The following is a 24,244-nucleotide window of genomic DNA, read 5'->3' as shown; positions in this document are numbered from 1 at the left end:
GGTAATTCATTTTAATTAATTGTAAATATGTTCTGTAGCGGGTTGTGGGTTTATAGGTGAATAGGGTGGGAAGTAATTTAATTATGTTTAATTAATTATTAATTAGTAGGAATTATGAATTAATTTTAATTCATTGGTAAATTTTAATTAATTAGTAATTAATTTTAATTAAATCATTAATTGATAAATGTGTTCTGTTGTGGGTTGTGGGTTTATAGGGGAATATGGTGGGAAGTAATTTAAATGTAAGTAATAATGTTTTTAAATTAATTGATTTGTTAATTATATAATTGTTAATTATTAATTGGTAATTAAATATTATAAAATGGTATTTTTTAATAATTTATTTTGGTTAAATATATTTTGCTAATCAGGTTTTCAATAATTATGTATAGGTATTGTAAATGGTTTATATTTATTTAATAGTTCATATTTTTATTATTAAAAAAAGCATTTATTTATAAGTATATCATTTTAACCCCTACGCAATCCAACACTTTCCCTACTGTTGCACTCTCTGGAGTTGGAATAGTAATTGTTACCCCTACGCTATCCAACACTTTCCCTACTGTTGCACTCTCTGGAGTTGGATTAGTAGTTTTAACCCCTCCGCTATCCAACACTTTCCCTACTGTTGCACTCTCAGGAGTGGGAATAGTAATTGTTACCCTAGGCTATTTTTACTCATACGCTATCTAAAATGTATTTTTTTACTTTGTTTTATGTTGTTATTAATTGTTATTTATATTATTATTTTATGTATATACATGCATTTGTAATTTATTATATTTTTATTTATTTATAAGTTATAAAATTAATTTAGAGTTATTGTTAATGAAAAATATACTATGTATTATATCTTTATTATTATTAATTTGTATTACATTATGTATTAATTTTAAATATTATGATATATTTTTAAATATATTTATTACATTTATAAGTATTATTTTGTTAATATTACATTTTTATTTTAATAAAATTAAACAATATTTTACAAAAAACGATATTTTTGACATTCTATATATTTTTTCGATATTTTTGTACTCACCTTGTTAGGTATAGGATCCAGATATTTTTGCCATCGATATTTTTGTTGCGATGATTTTGTATGTCGATATTTAGGTATTCGAGATTTTGTCATAGATTCGTCTTCAAGGCCCTGTTATCTCCTTTATCGGCTTTTGGCAAGCCCATGAATTGCCATTTGTTCATTGTTGTGCCATTTAGAAATACGGGTTCTTTATTGGGGAATTGGGTCCAATTCTCCCGCCTTTGCGTGCGTTAACTATGCCGAATGTGTAATCAACAGATGCAAAACCTGCTCCCTTCATCTGCTGATGAACACAGGAACTTAATTTTTTTGCATTTGACAACTGATACCCCCATAAAAATGGAAATCTTGGTTGTGAAAACCCAAATCTTTTCCTTCAGAAAGTTCTCTATCACTAAAAGTAAAAATATCACATCAGTGACAATAGCTAATGTTCAACAAAACAAACATGTAGCTAACAGGACTGTTTCATTATGCTATACAGTTTTTCCTCAGATCACAAGCTTCATCTTCATTTCCAAATCTAAGAGACGGGCTAGGAAATAAAATGATACAATGTATGAAGTAGGGATTGTTTTCAAATTGTTCTTACACTAGCCAAAGCAGTTTGAGATCACAAACTTTGAAGTAAGAACAATTATTTGATAAATTTCACTCTAATAGGAATAACGAAAATCTTAGGCATTTATTGAGGACTAAGCTCATAAAAAAACAAAGAGAGAATAACTGGATGCTAGCATGCTCTCAGTTTCAATCCTACAATTCCTTGATATTTAATCAGATTTATGTTCTTACCACAGGGTTTGTCCAGTTCTTGAAGCATTGTAAAAATACAATGTTCCAGAAAGAGCTCCAAAGCATCCGAGCTCTTTGCCAGCAGCGACCGGATTACTGACTTCAATTCCTTACTTGCAAGACAGTAGGGATAATCTGGGGACAAGTAGAGAGATATTAACATTTGTTTCTGTACAGCTATCTCTGTAGACACTGTCAGCCGCTACTGTTACAAGTACAAAAAACACAGTTGATGGACAGAATGTAGAACAATGTCATACATTCACCCCAGTACAAGGATCTGGGCCTAAATCCATCGTTACAAGTACAGCAGCTTCAGTTTCCTTAATGACATTGTACAGTTTTCACTCTTGGGCATTTGAAATACGACACACGGACTTTCAACATAAGTAAGAGGGGAGTTCACTTTTAATTTACAATAATACAAAATGGACAGGCTTTACTAAGTCACAATGAAGACTGAAAATTAAATAAAAATGTACAGGAACTCACAAAACACAGTAGCCATGACAGATTAGAGTGTTATATGAAAGAGAACTTGGGGTACAAAAAGTACAAATTATCCTTCCTAACAATTAGAAATCACACTAACTTCTCCCTTTTGCCCAGAAAATATTCTGCACAGCATGCAATATTTTGCTAAACATCGACAAAGCCAAGCACATTGCCTTTACGAGGTGAAAAGTCTTTATTAACAGTCACAAATATACCCTATACTGCTACCCATAACATGCACAACAGCAGTGCACTATTTCCTCGCATACAGAATACGTACAATAACAGACACATATTAGTGAGTATAGCAAAGTAGACTTCCTCACATGGAGAAAAAGCACATTAGAAGCAGCAGAAGTAGAAGCTTACTTTACACACTGCCAAAAGCCTCTACATTAATCCATCCTAGAGGAAGTCGAATTAAGAGATATGAAGTCCAACCTACTGTAAATCAGTATTTTGAGTCTCCCAAATAAAGAATCTGGGAAATCATCCTGCTGGCTTCTAGCATTTTCATCGCCAAAATAACTTGTTGTTAGAGGGCACAACTCTGTTTAATACATGAATACCAGATCACCATCCAGATTACAGGATCTAGCAGATATAATGGACCAAGTAATACACTGTGCAGTTTGCGTCAGTAGTGATAAACACCTTAAGAAATTGGTATCATCAATGAAACCAAGTAAATGATGTTGCTGGACCAAGTTGCTGTTGGATTTTGTAGATTGAATCAATAGTCTTTAGCCAAATTGGAGATATAGATGTGTGTTATTATTACAAATTGTTACTGTGAAAAGAGTGTAGTTAATTTTTTTTGTTGAGAGTTTAACACTCTGTCAGTCATTACGTTTTTGGAGAACAATGTGCGTCATTCAGGTTTGTCAAGTCAAATTTGGACTATGGTGTCAAGTGTGTTTCAGGGGAAAATGCGATGTATTCCAAGGGTGTGTAAGGGTTGCCTTGCACTATCCCAGGCAAATAGTCTTGTAGAACCTATTAAAAGGTTGGTGGTGGAGCTCCCACTGTAGAACTAGAAGCTGTGGGATGGCCACAGAGGAAGCTCTAAACAGTATTTTGTGGGCTCAAAGGACCTCTATACATTTCACAACAGAAATGTCCCCCATTTAATATGTTCGGAGACAGTATTCTTCGTTCAAGTAGTGCCCTGACTGGCTGAAGCAGGGGATAACGTGGAATATATAATCACAAGGGTTGTGGAGAAGCACAAGAACAACAAGTTACTTACCTGGTAAATACTCTGAAAGCAGATTTTTCATCTTTAGACTATTCCCAGAAGCCAGACTGTATCCATAGGATTCTCTAGCAAAGCTTTTGTGCGCACATACATGGTGCATGTGGCTCGCTATAACCATGTGCAGAGCCATATACAAGAGTCACCCTTTGCGCCGATGCTGGTTTCTTCTAATCTTTCGTCTTCCCCTCCCTCAGACATGGAGCGTAGAACAAACGGTTTAAGACAGTGTGCTGACTTTTTTTACTTGGGACCTTTTTAGATATTGAATAGGCCACTCTGCAGAACGGGAGGTAGGAGGGCAGTGGGAATTGGTTGTCAAATTAAATATCCACCAGAAAGAGAATTACTGAAGGCAACTCGTTCCTTTGATGAATAGTTTTAACCACAGATTCCTCACCTTTAGAAAAGATACTACAGCAGTACCTACCAAGGTGGAGGGTCTGGGGTGTGTAATCATACCAAAAAGTCATTCCGAATAGAGCCACCGGACTGGACTGTGAAGACAGTAGTGCTTTGTGAAGATGTGCAGAGAAGTCCACATTGCCAAGTTCCTCATTTGCACTGCCTTGATTTTCTTTGCACCATGAAAACCCACAAAGAGCAGGTCATCAACGCAATGGTCATTTGGGCAGTAAATGTAAAAGCTCAGTACCCGCTTAGGATCAAGTTGAAGCATCTTTTATTACTCCTCCGAGGGGTGAAGTGGGATTTTAAAAAAGCTAGCAAAGTGATTGCTTAGCCAATGTCTAAGGGGATGAAACCTTTTTGCAGGAAGGCCACCTGGGAGCTCAATACCAGTTTGTCCAGAAAGAAAGTAAAAAGACTAATGAACAGTAAACGACATGCAGAATGCTGGCTTAAACGCAATGAGGAGTCGGTTGTAAATTTCAAAAGCCTAAAGAAACGGCTGTACGTAGATCCAAAAGGAATCCATATGACAAATGTGAAGAACACATTCAGATCCTATTGAGGCATAACAAAAAACCTATGGGAAATATGAGAGTCAAACCTTATAAAATGCATCACAAGCAATGATTTAAAGATAGTTGGCCAGGTGATCACAGAGGGAAGAATAGGCTGATAAATGACGCTTTAATGTGCCCACCACAGGGCCGCCTTGCTGGGATAAACAAACGAACATCCAAAAGGTTCTCTTGTAAGGGATTGGTGTGTTAGGCACCATGTCAGGCAACACATTTGCCTCGGCATATAGCTCAATAGAGAAGAGAAACAATTGGGTGGCCAGAGTAGTCAGTGCACTCCACCCAGTTAAGTTATAAGGTTATATAGACAGGAGGTATGGTCAACTGAGGAAGGATGGGGGTGGGGGGGTGAGCAGCCACATAAGTGCTCCCAAAGTAGGGAAATAAAAGATCCCAAAGCTTCACTAAGAGTAGAGAGTGATAACAAATTAGGAGTCCTGCGAGTCGGTAAAAGTAATTCTTTTATTTTTGTGATCTCTTGTGGAGCAAATTTTGCCAATCAGCTCATTTTAGTCCCTTGTAAATAACCAAATGACTGTCACGGATGGAAAAGATATGTACTTATAAACATCCAGTCTAAGCATAAAGGATAAAACAGTGCAGAGGATAGACGTAATACCAGTCACAATGAGTGTGGTTTGGTAAGAGTCGCCACCTGTGTCGGTTGTAACCTTACACAACAAATACCATTGTGTAGATATTAGTAATGAACACAACTAGTGCCTACATACTTTAAGAAAATCAACTACAGTTGCAGTTCCTAAAGAAACATTAATTAAACACAGTAGAGTTAAGAGCGTAATTATTTACAATCATGAAAATAACAAAAGTCATGCCAACGAACCAGAGACTAGTATTAAACACCACTGAAGTGTTACTTCAATGGTCTTTAGATGTTGCCATTGTTCAATGAGGTAAGGGATACTGCAGAGGTAGCCCCATGAGAAAATAGAACAAGCATTGGAAATGCAATAGGTCTCGCATTAGAAAAGTTGGAGCTATTGGTCTTGTAAATGTTAGAATTTGTTAACTTATGTTTATGTTTTTATAATAGCAACTGTATTAATTTTGTTATTGTAAATGCCAATATTTATAGAATTTGCAAATATGACACCTATAGCATTATTAAAGCTACATGTTTATTTTTTCACTGACGTACATGTATTGATATGACTAATCCTAATGGCTTTTAAATTTTATAAATAATTATTATATAATATTTTTGTAATGTTTAATGCACTACCTTAAAAAAAAAAAATCTATGAGAAGATTATGTGTATCGTATTCTAATTTTTTTTAAAAAGAAGATTAAAAGTGTAATAATTTTTTTTGTACTGTTGTAATAAAGTTTTAAACATTAATACATTGCATTTTTGCTGAGAACTGGGACTTAGGGAGAACCCTGGACAGCATATTTCACACGTTAAATATTTCACAATGGCACGAAACACCATATTCATAAAAAGTGTGTCAGCCGTGAGCCGTAGCGAGGTTAGATAAATGTTTGATGGGAAAGGTCTCTGGAGAAATCGCATTTTTAATCAGGATTTAATGATGGCGCAACGGAACACTTTCTTCCAGACGGACAAGTTGAGCTCTTTAGAGCCAGCAGGTCTGCATTTAGCACGTCGTCTGGGGCCACAGAAACGGTGAGAAGGCCTGAGGCGGGAAAACGAGAAAGAACACTGGAATAACAGAGAGAAACAAGTCTGATGATGCGAGGCACAAATGAATAGAAAAGGCGTGCCGCGCGATGCGTGGGCAGAGAGGAGGCAGGCGCTGGAGAGGGAGGGGGTGGGCTGCCTGCAGCTCGAGCGGCCATATGGAGAGGGAGGGGGGGGGGGCTGCCTACTAATGCGACGTGGCGGGGTGGGGTGGGCGGGGGAGCGGAAGGGATTACTTTGCGGTGTGATGCCGAGGCTCCAGTGGGGCAAGGGGCACAAAGCTCTTGGCATTGCTGTGTGGGGGGCTCAGTTTCCCATCAAACACCTTTATTAAAGCCACTGACTGGAGTTTAGGTTCCTGAAGAGATTCCATAGTCTATGTCCGGTTTTTGTGGAGTGACGTCACCGGAGCCGTGATACTCACCACTCCAGCTGACACAGCTTCAGTTTCTGTCCGCCAATCGAGTAAAGCATTTCTTGTACCAGCCAATCTTCACCATTAAAATAAACACTTCAAACAAAACCCATGTCAAATGCTAGACCGCACAGACTATGAATGCGTCAAATGCTGAGAATGGTTTCCAACATGCTAAGATGCTGGGAGCCAGCCGTGAACAAGAGAAAAGGAGATGAGAGAAAGGGTAGAGAAAGGGAGAGACAGGAGAACGAAGACATGGAGTGAAAGGGGTGAAGGCAAGAAGTTGAGAGGAAGAAAGAGGGTGCGAGAAAAGATGGAAAGAAAGAAAGAGAAGTGAAAAAGCGAGACACGGCCTGGCGGCCGTGAAAGTACGCCCGCCCAGCCGTGGGCAGTGAATAAATTAGGGGAGGAGAAATGCCTGAGGCAGAGCGCACGCTGGGGGAAGCTTGTGGGAGGGAGGCTGGTGGCTTTGATGTGCATTGTGACCGCGCTTTTTTCAGGGGCACAGCATCAAATCGCCGCCGATGGTTAAGCTCTGGTTAAGCCCCAATATCTTTCGCAAGCTCAATGCGCAAGCGCATTGACAGGCTCGACCTAAAAATGCCTAAAAGGTAGTAGGCATGTGACGTGTGGACAATATAACAGGTAAAGTTGCTCACCATAAATGTCATTGTGTTGAGATAATATTATTTAGAGGAAGTGCAGATAAAAAGAATGGTAAATCAAAAAAAAAAAAAGGATATAAGACAACATGAGTGGTGTGCCTGATAGTGCAAGAACTTAACTATAGCGTGAAAGTAGTAATGACTTGCTAAAATTCGTGGCAAAATAAATCAAGATTTCAAATGCACACCACCTGTCCGCCGTGATGCATCTCCAGCATAGGGGAGGGTGTGGCGGAGGGGTGATTGTTGTATTCCGTCTCCTACCAGTCAAGCAGGAGTCTGCGAGGACCAATTAAAGCAAACTGGAAGCTGCTGAAGCAGGGGAGGAAGAATTGAAAGACAGCTGTTCCTGTTGCTTTGATCATTGTCTGCTGGTAGCACATCCGCTGCCTCGACGAGACTGGGTTGGGTGTTGCTGTACAGGTTACGAGTCCTGGCTTTGCCAGTGAGCAGGCTCATTGGAAAAGCCTCTGAATTTTCTGTTTTGATGGGGAGCGACGTCTGGCGCATTGACAATTGGAAATTAAAAATAACTTCTTTGCAATTAATTATCAAGACTGATATTTCCTGTGAGTGGCTATATTGAGACTTAGATAGATAGTTCCAGGCTGTTTTGAGAAAAGGCAAATTTGGTGCTGGAATGATTCACGGATAGTCATGCCCCAGCATGATCTTTGGGGGCTGCTGACCAGACAGAGTGATACGTTTACTGTCAAAGAAAAGAGAAAAGGATATTAAGAGTGCTGAGGTACAGTTTTTTTCCGCAATATGAACATTCATGTTAGTGTGCCTTTAGAATTTTAGCCTCAAACCTCTGGAACAACATTAGAGGGCCCCAGGTCAAACGGGAGGGGTGTCAACCCAGCCTCCTCATAGAACGGCAACGTATCATGGGCGAGGAGAGAAGCAGGCGGACTGTGCACAATCATCCGTGGGGTAAAATTTCAGACAAGCAGCCCGTACAAGGAGTTCACACTACAGCCACCAGAGCTTGAGACGCACCAAGGCCCTAGTCACGTAAACCGCCCGCAGATAATTAATTAAATAGATAGATAAAGAAGACAAAATCTAACCAACTACCTGGATGCAGAGGCCCCTGTCCCCCATCCAAGCAAGAGATCACCGGAGGCGTTCACACCTGATACCCACGGGGGAGGGGGGGGGGGGGGTTGCATAAGTGGGCACAGGAGGTTCGCAGCAGCCCAGTCCTATCACCCAGTACCAACCGAACATGCTAGCTCAGGAAATGCAGCTCCAACAGCAGCAATTGAAAAAGAGCAAGAATTTACCAGGCCCAGCGGATTCACCAATCAAACAAAAGCAGGACATAAGCAGTACACTTGACATAATACTAATGAAACTGGCAGAAGTGCATGATCTGGCGAAGTCCACGAAGCTCATAACAGACACAATACATCTCGAAATAGCGGCGGTAAGAGCGGACCTAAACGCATTAAACATTAGACTGACTACTGCAGGGCAGCGGATCAGTGAAGTGGAGGATAACTCAAATAAGGCAGGCAGAGAGGTGTTTATGATAAAGGAAGCCACTGGAGGCCTACCAAGGCAGGCAGTGGAGCTGGAGGACCGAAGCCTAGGGGGAATATCCGCATCTTGGGGATCCTGGAGGGTGCCAAGGAATCTGCGGAATCATGCGCTGCCTTCCTAGAGGACCTAATCCCTAAGATCACCAACCTAAAATTCCACCGCCAATTTGAAATCGACAAGGCCTTCAGAGTCCCGGCTTTTAAAAAACCAGTGTCCAACTTTGCCCGCCCAATCATATGCAAGCCACAGAGGTCTCAGCACAAAGAGGACATTTTCAACCATGCCCTTAAAAACCACCAGATATTCTGGAAAGACCACAAAATCATCCTTACCCAGGACTATTCGAAACCCATGGTGGACACCAGGAAAGGCTTCCTGGCCATCTGTCACAGGCTCAAAGACAACATGCAGTTCTTTCGTAGGTCCTGCAAAATACAAAATTACGGACAGGGGCAAAAAAATCACTTTTCACGGAACCTAAGGAGCCAACGTGATTTCTGAACGGCACAAAAGCCAAAAGCATGGATGTCTCTCAATAAGCCTCGGCAAAGAGAGGCCCTTCCCCAGACCCTCCAAGCGGGGAGGACAACAGTAACAGCGGCCAGTGAACCCTTCATGACGGAGACACACTACCTCACAGATACCATCTACCTCAAAGAGACAACACTTCTACCTCACGATACCCAGCAAGCCTGGGTAACAGAAGATGTGTTTACAATGGGATTCTCGAGCGCAACCCACAAAAGTGCAGCCGTACGACCAAGGGAACTCTTTAACCCCTTTTTTTTGGTCTGAACTTCAGAACGTTCAATGAACTGTAACATAAATGACCAGGTCTCCGGGAGGCAGAAGAGTGATTCTGTCGTCGCACCTCCTACAAGCAAGTGAGGTGGGAATCTCCAGTATGTTCTTACTATCACGTTCTTTTCCTACCTTTGCTATCTTTCGAGACCTCTCTGTCTCAACGCAGGCACAACCATGACAACATTACAGAGTATGCATACACGCCTAATCAAACCTCAGAGCAAAGTGCAGACCAAGTCCCACCAGTAGGACACTCCGCACTCGGAGGTGCACACGAGCCCGAGAGCAGGGGAGGCCCACCCAAAGGAACAGCGCGTAGTACAACATACGATGACAAGTAACAAGACACTCAATCTATCCACGGGGCTTAGCCTAGTCTCCCTAAATGTAAAAGGGCTGAACCACCCCATAAAGTGTAGGAAGATAATGAGATACCTAGAAAGAACAAAAAGTGACAGTCCTGTTACAGGAAACTAAACTCGAAGCAGAGGACGTAAAGCTCATCAGAGCCAATTGGATAGCAGACACGGTCAGCTCACAAGCGGTGAAAAAGAAACGCGGGGTAACCAAGCTAGTCTCCAAAAAATCTAAGATCAGGATAGAATCACACTCCCTGTATAAGGAGGGCATATTCTTAATTACCAACATGTCAAAGGGGGAGAGGAGGGGGGGGGAAGAAAGGTTCCACATAGTGAATATATACGGCCCCAACACAGACAATCCAACATACTGGGAGGCGCTAGATCAGTTACCTCAAGACGATCAGGGGCAAGCTAATAGGTATCAAGGCGAGAATAATAAGATGACGTATAAATGCATAGTCGAACGTGAGGCGGAGATTAAAAAACATGAACTAGAACACTCACTAGACCCAAAGAACAGAACTCTCCTCAACGCGCTCATTAAAAATAAATAGAAGTATAATAAAATCATGAGCGAAAGGGCGGGGCTCTGGTTAAACAAATGCAAAGCACAGAGCTTGAGTGAGGCTAACAAAGCAGGGAAACTACTCGCATTGTACCTGAAGCACAAACGCAACCAGGGGACAATTGGTTCGATAACAGACGCTAGGAATAAAACTCACACGAGACACAAAGATATACTAAACACCTTCCAAGAGTTCTACGCCGACCTATACAACTCAGACCAACACCTCAACCAGGTAGAAAGCGCCATATACCTTGCAGATTGAAACCTCCCCAAACTCGACCCAACAGAGGCAGCAACGCTAGGGCAGAAGATCACCAACCCCGAAATAGAGAGCCATCTGCTCCCTTAAGAGGAATAAGGCCCCCGGATCGGATGGTTACTGTGCGGACTTCTACAAGACATTCCAGAGACCGCTATTACCTACCATGAAGAGAGTTTTCAATCATACCGCGAAATCAGGGACAGTCCCCCTCTCAATGGCGGAGGCAAACATTATAGTCATACCCAAAGAGGGCAAGGACCATACACTTCCAAAAAACTACAGACCCATTTCCCTCATCAATGTGGACTGTAAGATCTATGCCAAGATACTAGCGGTTAGGCTGAACTCTCCCGTCCCCAAACTAGTCAGCAACGCTGTCACTGGGTCACTCGATCGTATGAAATAGCCCCCGAGAGTGACTATCCATCTCCTTCACAGGATTGGAGCGGGCCCTTTAAAGAAGACCCGCACTTGACAGAGGCGAAGGTTGCCCCCATGATGACAGCGCTCGTCAGCCTATCACGACCGACTACGTTACTGAAAAGGGCATGGAAGTCAAGACTGAAGACGGAGAGAGTTGGAGAGTAAGCAGACCAGATTGGGGAATCAACGATCGGCCGGAGGGACTTTCGTGCAGCGGAGAAGATCAAGAGGAACCAATGGGAGGAGAGCCAGGAGGAAACGCTTCGCCCAGCCACGCTCACGGAGAAGCGTGGCTAACCCAGGTACGGAGAAAACTCTGGGGCCTCTTGTACCCTAAGGGTGGGAATGGGTAGCGGCTAGTGGGCGGTCAAAAGTGTTGCGGGATCTTCTGCTTGGTTTCTTTTTTTGTTGTTTACAATCACCTCACTGGTTATGGTATGTGGATACTGCCTCTCACATGTTTTCCGTTGTTTACACTGGTGGTGACTGATTCACAAAGTGATACCCGCACTCCCTTCCCTGAATAGTTGGAGCATTCAGAACGGTTGTCTAAACACTTCGAATTGGTTTTTTTGGGTACGTCTGCTGATGTGATGCGACGAATCAAGAGATCAGAGGGAGAAGGACGGCAAGAACCATAAAGCCCAGCTCCTCGACAACGACGGACTCTGTTTCTAATCACATCATCTGTACCCGCAAATAAAAAGACATTATATACAGTCCTTATACTTGTTGGCTTCTTCCCTCCTTGTTAGCCCCGTCGGGTTACAAACGCACAAGTCGGTTTCATGCATAACCGCCTGGCCAGCGACAATACGAGCCTTTTCTTCCACCTCCTAGAGCAAACTTCCACTAAAACAGAGCCAGCAGTGGCAATTGCCCTCGACGCAGAGAAGGCGTGTGACAAAGTCTCGTGGGCATTCCTGGAAAGTGCATGCAGGCTTCCAACCTGGGTGAGGCCTACATAAAGATGACAATGGCGCTCTGCCAATCCCCTCAGCGAGCATGCCGATCAACTGCTCAATATTGTGCTCTTTCAATCTAGAGCATAGGACCAGACAAGGCTGCCCGCTATCGCCCCCTCTGTTTCTTTTGGCCTTGGAAACCCTCAAAGGGATTAAGCTAAACGAAGACATCACAGGGGTTCAAATCAAGGACACAGCAATAAAACTTGCACCGTACGCAGATGAAAATACTAATAGTAACCGAACAACCTAAGAAGTCGATTAAGGGCCTAATGGACACAACTGCGCAGTACTCCAGCCTTTCAGGCTACAAGCTTAATAATGACAAATCGGAGTGTAAACCCCTAAACATCCACTGCGCCCGCGAGGTACTGGGGGAATCTGGGCTAACTTGGCAGACAGGCAGCATTAAGTACTTAGGCATACAGTTCGGTACAGACCTATAACGCTCCCTCCACCACAATGAAAAAGCACTACTAGAGAAGGTAAAAAATCTCTTGGAGACATGGAGCCCGAAATTTATCACCTGGTGGGGTAGAATAGAAACTATAACAAGCACTGGTGTTGCCAATAGGTCTCGCATTAGGCAAGTGTGGGCTATTGGTATTGTAAATGACAATTATTTTTTAAATATGTGCTGGCACTGAAAATATATAAATAAATAGCATTGTTATTTACAAAGCAAATAGCTTACACTTTCCTAATGCGAGTCCTATTGGCTATGGGAATGCTTGTTGTTAGCCTGCATTAGCATGCCAATCAGGGGTCTCTGGGGGTGGCGGGGCCGCGCGCCAGACGACGAGCCCTCTGCCAGGGCGCAGACAAAGCACCTATTCTGCCCCAGAGGACACTGACCAGTGGCGTTAACTCTCTTTACAGCCATACGACAGGCTCCCCCGCCCCCTCCCCCGCGCAGATTGAGAGGGTGGAGGGGGGTGCCCCGGGCGTGTTTAGAGAACTGAATGAGAGGTGTCTTTAAGGCAGCATGTCATTGCAGCTTCAGACCCCGCGGCGCCTCTGAGCTAGTTTTCGGGGCACCAACCTTACAAGGCAATAGACTGTCCATGGTGCGGAAAAACATATCTACCCTGCTTTTTCCCCTGCATGAATCAGGCCAGAGAACACATTCCACCAAAGGCCTAAAAGATACCTTGTCCCAGGAACACTATTTTTTCCGCTGTACAGTTCAAAAGCTTCCTTATCCGATGTGCTAACACCATGGGGCTACAAAACACAGAGATTTATTATTATTATTATTATTTTTTGGAATCTTATATAGCGCACGGTTACCCTAGGGCATCCCAGCGCTTGTTCATGACTCAGAGGAATGGAGCGAAGAAAAGACAGCATTAAGCAGGGAATAGGTGGGTCTTAAGTAGCTTTCGAAACCGAATAATACCATTCTCCATCCGTAAATTCAAGGGCAGCGCATTCCATAACTTGGCTGCATTCACCGAGAATCTTCTACCACCCGTCCGGGCTCTTTTTACTCTGGCCACTTGTACCAAGGATTTGTGGTCAGAGCGTAGGGCTCTAGTAGCCTTGTAGGGGAGCACCATATTATCCAAGATGGGAGGACCTTTCCCTCTCAGGATTTTATGAGCTGTAAATTTAAATGTTATCCTCTCCCATACTGGAAGCCAATGTAGTGCTCGTAATGCTGGTTTTGCTGACTGTCTCCTTGGAATATTCATCAGCAGCCTTGCTGCTGCATTCTGCACTTGTTGAAGTTTATTGAGCGTTGCTTCCGGAGCGCCCAAGAGAAGCGCATTGCTGTAGTCCAACCTCGAGACAATCAGCCCCTGGATAAGAAGTTTCTTGGAGGTCGGAGGGAGAAAGGGTAAAATCTTACGGGCTGATCGAAGCAGAGCAAAGCAGACTCTGGCAGTTTTTTTTGCATGGGTCTTGACAGACAGGTCTTGTTCAAGCCACACACCCAGGCTTTTGATCTCCTCTTTGGGGCTTGGAGAATTGCCAAGGCAACTCGGCCAGCTGCCTGGCGGCAAAGAAGGCCCTGCATGTCCCAGCAACATCAGCTCTGTTTTGGAGCCGTTCAATTTTAATGCTGAGTTGCCCATCCAAGTGTACACCTTTGACAAACAGGAGTGCAACAGGTCCGGATGATCCCCCAATTGGGAAAGGGCCACCACCAACTGGGTATCATCAGCATAGCTGATTATTTTGATACCCAGTGGTGCCACCACATCCTCCAATGGTGCCATATAGACATTAAACAATCAGGGAGGAGCCCTGAGGCACACCACATTGTAGGGGGATGAGGGCAGATTGTGCACTACCTTCCAAGACTTGGTAGGTTCGTTGGTGCAGAAACAACGCGAGCCTCTTCAAGGCCATTCCAGTCAAGCCCACCTATGACAGTCGTTGGAGCAATACCTGATGGTTTACGGTGTCAAAAGCCGCACTAAGGTCCTGGAGGATCACTGCCACTGATCCTCCTGAATCCAAAATGCTCCTAGCTTCTTCCACGACTGCCAGAAGGGCAGTATCAGTGCCTTGGCCTGGCCTGAATCCCGTTTGGGAATTCCGCAACAAGCCATTGGACTCCAGGAACTGTGACAGTCGCCTGTTCACAAGTCTCTCCGCGATCTTACCAAACCGGGGCAGCAAGGAGATCGGTCTGAAATTAGCCAGGTCCGATGGATCTAGGCCGGGCTCTTTCAGAAGGGCCTTTACAACCGCTGTTTTCCAGCTAGGTGGAACCAACCCCTGCGCAAAAGATGCATTGATAAGATCTGTTATTTTCCATTTATGTTCAATTTTATGTAGCGCGAACATGAGCCAAAGATATCAGAGGCTCTGAGCGCTTTACAACAGTAGCATGCATGGGTTGCTTCGAGGTCCAGTAATTCAACTCGGAGGTTTACATCGGAAGATGCGCGCAGGATTTAACTCGCGAGACAATTTCCTAAAGTCTACAAAGAAGCTGAACGAAACCGAGAAGGGCACTGCCCCCACATTTCAGCATCGTATTTATATAGCGCTTCCTACCACTGACGATGTGTCAAAGCGCTTTTCGGAGAGCAAAGAAGGGCCACTGGAATTATGCAATTAAGCGGCTATTTTCACATAATTATGGGCATTCCACATTTCCCACATAATACATCATGTGTTGCATAATCTGCAGAATTTAACAGAAAAAATGTGTTTGTGATCAAACTAATCCAAAGTTACTGAAAATGTGGCGACGTGGCTTTGTTTGCAGTGGTGGGCCCTTTGCAAAAGTTAACCGGTCACCTTTTGATTGCTTTTCTCCGTCTTTGTTTGTTAAAGTGGCACTAATAAGGTGAAGTCTTTGCACAGACAGTATGACCATGAGTAAGAATTGCAATATAATGGAGTAGTAATATAAAAAAAATGCAACAAAATGCCATGCCACATAATTTTCCTTTACTTGCCACATAATTTAGTGAACTCTGTCGTATAATTCGGTGCTCCCGACCCACATAATTCCAGTGGCCTTGGCAATCCTGTGATCCAAAAACATCCTGTGATTCTGGGCAAATCACTTAATCTCCCCGTGCCTAACAAAAATGAATGTGTGTCCTTATGTAACGTAACTGGTGCTATGTAAAGCGCTCTGATAACCTAATCGGTTCAAGTTCGCGCTATATAAAACTCTAAAAAAAAATAAAAAAAAAAAAAGTGACACAAAGGTGATCAGTTAACCTTTGCGAAAGGTCTTTCGCTGAGCTGCAACATGCATTGCAGAATTGTTTGTAACTTTGGATGCGTTTGAGCTACAACCGCTTTTATTAAAATCTGCAGTTTATGCGGCAGATGATGGATTATGTGTCAGATGCTGCAAATCAGAAAAATGTGGGGTGCACTCTGCTAGAGGCCGCCGTAAGTGCTGGGAGACGGCCTGTGTATACAGCATGCGCAGCTTGTACACAGCTGATGGTGTTGACACCCCCTCACAGACGAAGATATAATAAATATTATGTGCACTTGAGGTGAGAGCCGGAGCCTGCTGTGGTGGCTGCGCTTCTAGTGTAATGGAACTGGTGTTTATGTGAAGTGTTACAGTCCCTTTGGGAAGTGTTGGCGCTCCTCGAAAAAGCAAAACAAGAGTGGCGCCTGAGGTTTTTGGACAACGTGCAAGACTACAACACCAATACATGACAGAAGTTACTGCGAGCAAATAATGGTGGTAGCAAAGCACGCGGAGTCTAAAGAATTGCATATAGTGCCCAAGAAAAACCTGGGGTATCTGTGCGCCACACAGGACACGCATCTTAAAAATGCCCCTGACAAATAAATGGTATTTATTTACTTTTGCTACAATGTTGGCATTGCATTCAAACTTAAGATAGAACAAGGCGGAAGAGATGGGAATTAGTTATATGTGTTGTAAACTAGTGCTCTGCTAATGCATACTTTGCAATCTGTTGTGTTCGCTTTGTTCGTGTTTTTTTGTTCCAGTGGTTACTGAAATGAGCCTGACGTTCTACTCGTCTGCAGTTTGCCCTGAGCTGGCGTGGGGAGAAGTCACGCCTGACCATGAAGCTTAATAAAGCCTTTTAATTACAAGCTTATTAGTCCCAGAGCTTCATATTACAACATAATTTTGACGACGACTTGCCGGCTCAATGACAAAGTCGCAGCGTGAACTTCAAGATCCTGTGAAAGCAGTCAGGAAAACAAACCCATGAAGGAAGGTGGAGAGGAGCAATTGACACCCCCATGAGGATTGTGAAAGACAGTCTGTGGATTTGGGGTGAAAAAGTCAAGCGCAACAGAAAATGAATGTGGAGCATCGCTGAAAGAAAGAGGAACTAGCGTGATATGCTGTAAAGTGAAAGAGACACCATGTTTAAGTGTAGCAGGAGGATTGTTTTTTAAAAGCGGAAAAAAGCAAGCTTGTGAAACCGATTAGTTGAGGCGAGCGCAAGACATCCCATCTCTAAAAGTACATTTTAGATATAAAGACCAATGTCACATTGACGCAGTTCGATATTGTGTGTTGTAGCGGAGGCACAGCGCAAGGTAATCAGAGAAAAAAGTTACTGCAAATGCGTGAAGCTGAATAGAGTACGTGTAAAATAATCTGAGGGCAATTTGGTGCTGACAGATCGTGATAAAATTATATGCCGGCGAACATTCATGACTCATGCGTAGTCTAGGAGCAACTGTCAATGTGGCGCAGTTGGAAATTTAAAGGAACTGCTGCCACGCTGTGAACAAAGTGTGGGAGCAAAGGAAAAGTCTGAACTGTTATGTATCAGAGAAACAATTGGCACTGTGAGGCGCAAGGAAAACGTTTTGACGAACTTCATATTACAACAACTTGCCCACAATCAAAGAACGGCGATCCGAATCCGAGACTGCTGACGCCGTGCAGAGTCCCCGGGAGCTTCCAAGATGTTCTGGAGCCGACGGGGAGAGGTGCATGCTGTGCTGAAACAACACAAGCCATATGCGCGCGAGAGGCGTACGGCCAGCCATGAATAATTAGGGGAGGAGAAGCCGCACAGCACACGCTGGCAGAAGCCCTTTGATGTGCGGCCGTGAAAAAATGCAATTAGGAGGAAGGGAGGCTGATGCGCGTGCTTGTTTGGTCACGTGATTCACGTGAACTCAAAGAAAACCGCACCAAAAAGCCCTTGGTTTGACAAGCATTTTGAGCACTTGAATTCTCTCTCCGCTCAATGCGCATGCGCGCATTGATAGGTCGCGAGACCTAAAAATGATGATCACCCCAATGGTCAACTACCTGTTAAGCATGCTTCCGCTCCTACTAACAGATGATTTTCACCAGAAAAATCGATAAGATGATCTCAAAATTCATATTGCAGGACAAGAGAGCTAGAATAAGCATCAAGAAGCTGAGACTAGGGAGGAGGAGCCAAGACGGCATCCAAAATGGCAGCTTAGGAGCCCGGCTCCGCCGCTCGCCCTCTCCCTCCCTAGCATTCTGCAATTTATCCTGAGTCTGCACCATACCCCCGCACAGCTGAAGTAGCGCGATGCCCTACCGTGCAACTCCGGGGTCGCGATCACCTCGGGTGGCCGAGAACCGTCGATGCGAAGATTGCGGCCTGTGCCAGCCGTAAGCCGGGACCTCGAGCTGTGATGTGGCGGAGGAGGAATTGAACAACAGCGGATGCGGTCGAGCGGAGAGGACCGGTTGACACCCACGGAAGTCGCCGCTTGTGCGATTTTGCTGACGGACACGAGCGAAATGCGATGCGAGTGCCTGGAATCTCATAGCACGCATCTGGCTGATTCTTCTGCGCTGGAGGTCCCGAGACTAGAGGACAGTCCTGCCGCCCGCATTGGTCTTCTTTGGATGGCCGCCCAGAGTGCCCTGGCCCTCAGTGGTATCGCCCGCCGGCAGTAGCGGGCGTCGGCTTATGGCTCCTTCCCCCCCGGCGTGGCGGGTAAGAGGCTGGTGAAGCTGCATTTATGGGGGTCCTAAATAATTCCGCTCTAACCCCAACGCGGTCTACCTGGTAACATTGAAGACCCGGAGGCCTGATACTATGTATACAACTTTGCCTGGGGGGTCCCCAGGGGCGAGGAGCATCGCAACCGCCTACAGCGGAGAAAGGGAGTACACTCTGGGAGATGTCTTTTTGGCTGTCAATGACTTTCATTCCTCCCTGAGCAGTGTATGGTTGGCCCTCCATGACTCGCTCAATACAAAAAACAATGGTCCTGGTTCATATATGACTCATGTACTGTAAAAAGTGTCTAGCACATCAATCTAGCACTCACCGCAAAGTCATTTACCATACGTAAACTTACATTAGTATATACAAATCAAACCAAGTGAAAACTTTTCTATGCATTTATTAATGCATAGTCCATATTGACGCAATAGTATTTTTGCGAGCATTAGCTTGTATCAAATATCGTGAAAAACACAGAAATACTTGAATGCAATTGTATAATCATTACATTTTAATGTGCTCTCGAAAAGAAGGGAAGGGAAAGTGTGCAGGTTGTGAGGGACCGGGTAAAGGTGGTGTGACTTGTTAGGAACATCACGTTAAAATCAAGATGCCTTTACAATCAATATGTACAAGGTTCCAACAATGCATCAAACATAGGTTTTCACTTGGTTTGATTTGTATATACTAATGTAAGTTTACGTATGGTAAATGACTTTGCGGTGAGTGCTAGATTGATGTGCTAGACACTTTTTACAGTACATGAGTCATATATGAACCAGGACCATTGTTTTTTGTATTGACATTTGGACCCCGGTCCTGGAGTTCTAAGGGTCCACCTCTTTATTACTCCTACTCCATGACTCGCTGGCGCCTATTGTTCCTGACATGGGACCTAGGGGCGCAGATGGGATTATGACAGGTTGGGCGCCTGTCAATACTCAGCCATTTGTTATCGTGGACTCCCTGGAGCGTGAAGTGCCAGATTTCGAGAACAGTGAGGGTGCTGGCCGGATTTGCACGACCAACATTCTTTTTGGGTTTTCGACATATGTACTTGCCACCAAACGACAACGCCGGACCCCTTCACCCTTGGACAGTAGCTATTGTCGCAGCGGTTTTGTTGCTGTTCATCTGCCTCCGCTGAGCACCTGGGTGGCCCCCAAGAAGCAAGTTTGGTCACCAAGACTGCCTGCCTGTGGAATTTCTGGGTCGGGGTGTTTGTTTACTCTTGCTCGGACTGGCCAGGGATGAACATCGCATGATTGTTGTACCGATCTGGTGACTTTGGTGGTGACGCGAGACTTGGTTCGTTATTGTGATTGTGGGGGTGTGAGATGGGCACATACTGACGGTTGCTTCCTCTTTGGGGAGCTTACATTCTTTTCTGGGATGAGGTGAGGGGGTGTGGGGTAGGGGGGAGGGGCGGGTGCAAGGGTCCTCCTCCACTTTCTCTTGTAACTGGGGTTTTAGTGCTGGGGCGACAGGCATGCCTATAAGGGGGAGGGGGGGGCCGTAGCCTTCTGCTGTATGCAGGGTGGGGGGTTGGGGGGTGGGGTTTGTTTTTCGCTTCTCTTTTGTTTTCTATGGCCCTTATTTTCTTTCTCTCTCTTCTGGTACTTTCTTTCTTTGTTTCCTTCATATTTCGCTTGGATGGGGGGTCCAAAGTTTTCCTTTTTGGGTCGAAATTTTGCAATGTGCGCTTGCGTTTTTCTTACAATGTTTGTTGACCCTACGGGTAAGACAGAGTTAGCGCGCAATTATTGTATGCTGGCATATTTTGCTTCGCACGATCTTGAGGCGACTTTCTATTTATGCTTGTATGAAAGGCGTATATCCTAATCCACGACTTGCTCTGAATATGACTTTTGCTTGATTGTATGCTCACGGATCCTTCTTCCCATATTATAAAATGGAATCCTCTTATATCCTGATGTTTAGTGAGCACGCTTACATGTAACTCCTGTTCTGCTTCGATTTGCTATGGCTCCGGCCCTAGAGATGCTGTAATGTGTTATTTTGCTTTGTAATGGTTTTGACTTTATATAGCGGCCGGCCTGTGAGGTTGTAGGCCCATGCCTGTATTGATCTGGGACGATATCTCTGAGGTTTTCCGAATAAAAAAAAAAAAAAAGAAGCCGAGATTACCTAAACAACAGGGGGGCCTTAATCTTGCGGACTTCCAAACCTACCATCTAGCGTTCCTGGCAAAACAGGGCACACAGTGGGTGGCTTCTACACAGGATTACTCCCCAGTGTGGCTTCAGGTAGAGCGCCATACTAAACAATAGACACCCCCTCACCATGCTCAAAACAGATCTTCAAAAACACCAAGATAGCCATGCAGAAAGTAGACAAAAAACTGGGGACCAGTATTAGAGGGTCTGCATCTGAGTCGCTATGGGCAAACAACAGAATAAAAAATATAGGGGAAATAGCCTCAGCTTCAATACTTGGATAGAGAAGGGCATCTCCTTTCCGCACCAATTAGACAAAGGCCAGGGCCCCATCACGTTCTTGGAACTGATAAACAGCTTCCAACTAGAGGACATAGATCTATACAAATTCCTAGAAATCAAGACAGCCCTAGCTAAGGCCAAATTACACAACACCCTCGATCTTCCAATATGTAGCGAACATAAAAAAAACTAGGCCACCAAGTATCACGCATTTATAAGCTTCTGCGTCCAACAGCACCAAACTCGACGACAAACTGACTGAGTAATCGGACGAACAGACAAGGGGCCAGATAAGCGAGCTCAAATGGGGGGAAGATATGGTCCTCAGCAACACAAAATAAGATCACCCCAGTGCTTGACCAGTGGTGCTGTAGGTAGACTGTACTGGCTACTCTATAAGGCATACTGGACCCCTGACCACCTGCAAACACTGGGCATTAGAGAGTCTAACCTCTGCTGGAACTGCAACACACACAAAGGGGATTTAGCACACCTAATCTTCCACTGTCCTACTCTAAAGCTCTTCTAGGGAAGGGTGTTTGACTATATAGACAAGATCTTTAAACGCAAGGTGAACAGAGACTTCATCTGCATCAAAGCAGGTATAAGGTCAGACCTGGCCTCGGAACAAGACAAGGAACTTATGGACCGCCTGCTGACCTAGGCGGTCAAAACAGTCCTGAGTAACTGGAAGAACGCTAGAAAAGCAACCTTCCAATCCTGGCAAAACTGGATCACTTTCCTGAGAGGTGCGGACAATCTAGCACTGAAGTACTCCCTGTGGAAGGCCTCTTTTAGAGGAATGTGGGGGACTAGACCTAAAGAAGGTCTGTATTTTACGGATATACTGTCAACCAAATGCATAGCGGTGTCACATGCTTAAACGGACAGGCAAGAAAGTTAGCCATCTCCGGAAACAGTTAGGATGTTTCCAAAATTCTATTTAAAAACGCCTATTTCTTGCAATAGTAAGACCAGTTCAGCAAGCATTTGCAATGCAATAGGTCTCGCATTAGGAAAGTTTGAGCTATTGGTATTGTAAATGACACTTTTTTTATTTATGTGTTGGTTTTGAAAATAGCGAATTTAATAGCTTTGTCATTTACAATGCCAATAGTTTTAACTTTTGTAAATGTGACACCTATAGCATTTGTAACGCAATATGTGTTTTATTTAGATGACTTATATGTATTGATATTACAAATAGCAATAGTTTTACAAACAATTTAATAATTAATACTTAAATAAAAGTTATTGTAATTTATAATGACAGTAGCTTAAACTTTTGTAAATAACTTTTGTGAAGATTCTGTTCATTGTATTTTATTGCGACAAAAATCCAGGAACAGAAGTGAAATATTAACATCTTTTTGTGACATTTGTAATCAAGCTTGAAACATTGAGAGAACATTTGAACCAGTTGTTGAATGGTTGCGCAGATTGATGCTGTGGTGGCGCAGAGTGATGTTTTGGTGGCGACGAGTGATGCTGTGGTGGTGCTAAGTGATCCCGGGGGGAGTGCGATAGATAGAGGGAGGGAGGGTGGGAGGGCGATAGTGAGGGCGATAGATAGACAGATAGAGTGTATTTATGTTGCATTGAGTAGAGTGTAAGTATGAGGTGTGTAATTATATGGCACAGAATTGTATTATGTGGAGTGTATTTACGTTGCATTGAGAAGAGTGTAATTATGTGGCGTGTAATTATGTGGCACTGAGTGGTAATATGGGGAGTGTATGTTGTATTCCGTAGAGTGTAATTATGTGGCGTGTAATTATCTGGCACGGAGTGGTATTTGAAGTGTATGTTGCATTGAGTGCAGTGTAATTATGTGGCGTGTAATTATGTGGCACTGAGTGGTACTAGGAGTGTATGTTGCATTGAGTGCAGTGTAATTATTTAGCGTGTAATTATGTGGCACTGAGTGGTATTTGGAGTGCATGTTGCATTGAGTGCAGTGTAATTATGTAGAATATAATTATGTGGCACTGAGTGGTATTGTGTGGAGTGTATGTTGTATTCGGTAGAGTGTAATTGTGTAATTATCTGGCACTGAGTGGTATTAGGAGTGCATGTTGCATTGAGTGCAGTGTAATTATTTAGCGTGTCTCTACCAATCCCATACATACACTGGTACAAATGTGTATCTACTTTCCTAAGGGCATGTTTATGTTTATGTTTATTAAAACTTTTATAGCGCGCTCTATTACCACGGGGTATCCTGGCGCGGTGAGTGATATGACAACAGGAGTGATGGATCAAAATCAGAACGATCTGTTAGAGAGGGGCATTGAACAGATGAGTCTTAAGTTCCTTCTTAAAAACAGTAATGGTCGGCGAGGCTGTAAGGAACAAGGGGAGGGCATTCCATGCAGAAGCTGCCTTAACTGAAATTGATTGGCCTCCCAGACGGGCGTATTTGTATTTGGGGATGGCCAATAAGCATTGATTGGCTGATCGTAGGGCACGACAATTCTTCACACCATTGAGCGGAAGAAGGGAGCCGGGGTTGGGCAGCACATGGAGATAGAAAATTTTGGACGATTGAGAAGATCTCTTTACTGTTGTTATCCGCCTTCTCGATTCTGTCCGAATAGTACCTGCTTTTAGCTGTCTTAATCGCAGCGTAATAGTCCTTTTGGGCTGCACGTAAGGACTTCTTTTCGGCTGGCAGGTAAGCTTGTCTCCAGACTCGCTCTAATTTCTTACAGACCAACTTCTGTTCGCGCAGAGCATGCGTGAACCATGGTTGTGAGGGTCTCGATCGCATCCGACGGACACCCACCACATTAGTGGAGGCAGCAACACCATTCGCTATCCAAAGATTGAATGCGTCAACAGTCGCTTCCAGCTCCACCATTGGAACCGGACGGGTGTCGGAAAGGGACTCAGATAGGGACATCAAATTAATCCGTGGGCGATGTAGCAAAGAAGGAATTTTCCTCAGATCCTCATCTAACTGCCAAGCAAACTTAATCAGGCAGTGGTCGGACCACAACATAGGCATCGGGGGGGACAGACTGATGTCAAAGTTGGTACATATCAAGTCAAGAACATGACCTCCCGCATGAGTGGGGGCATCAACCCATTGAGAGAGGTGAGCCATGC

General features: G+C 44.0%; 1 protein-coding gene across 1 annotated transcript in view; it reads right to left on the bottom strand.

The window, feature by feature from the left end:
* The window catches only part of TMEM214 (transmembrane protein 214), a 357,109-nt gene that overhangs the window by 255,034 nt on the left and 77,831 nt on the right, over positions 1–24,244 (bottom strand). The window contains exon 4 of the mRNA XM_086928122.1: positions 1,850–1,984. Within this exon, the coding sequence (XP_086784248.1) occupies positions 1,850–1,984 (135 nt within the window). The remainder of the gene's footprint in view (positions 1–1,849; positions 1,985–24,244) is intronic.

Source organism: Lissotriton vulgaris, chromosome 6 (assembly GCF_964263255.1).
Source record: "Lissotriton vulgaris chromosome 6, aLisVul1.2, whole genome shotgun sequence".
Taxonomy (NCBI): Eukaryota; Metazoa; Chordata; class Amphibia; order Caudata; family Salamandridae; genus Lissotriton; species Lissotriton vulgaris.
The sequence above is the reverse complement of the archived record's forward strand: the minus strand, read 5'-3'. Positions and strand labels throughout refer to the sequence as shown.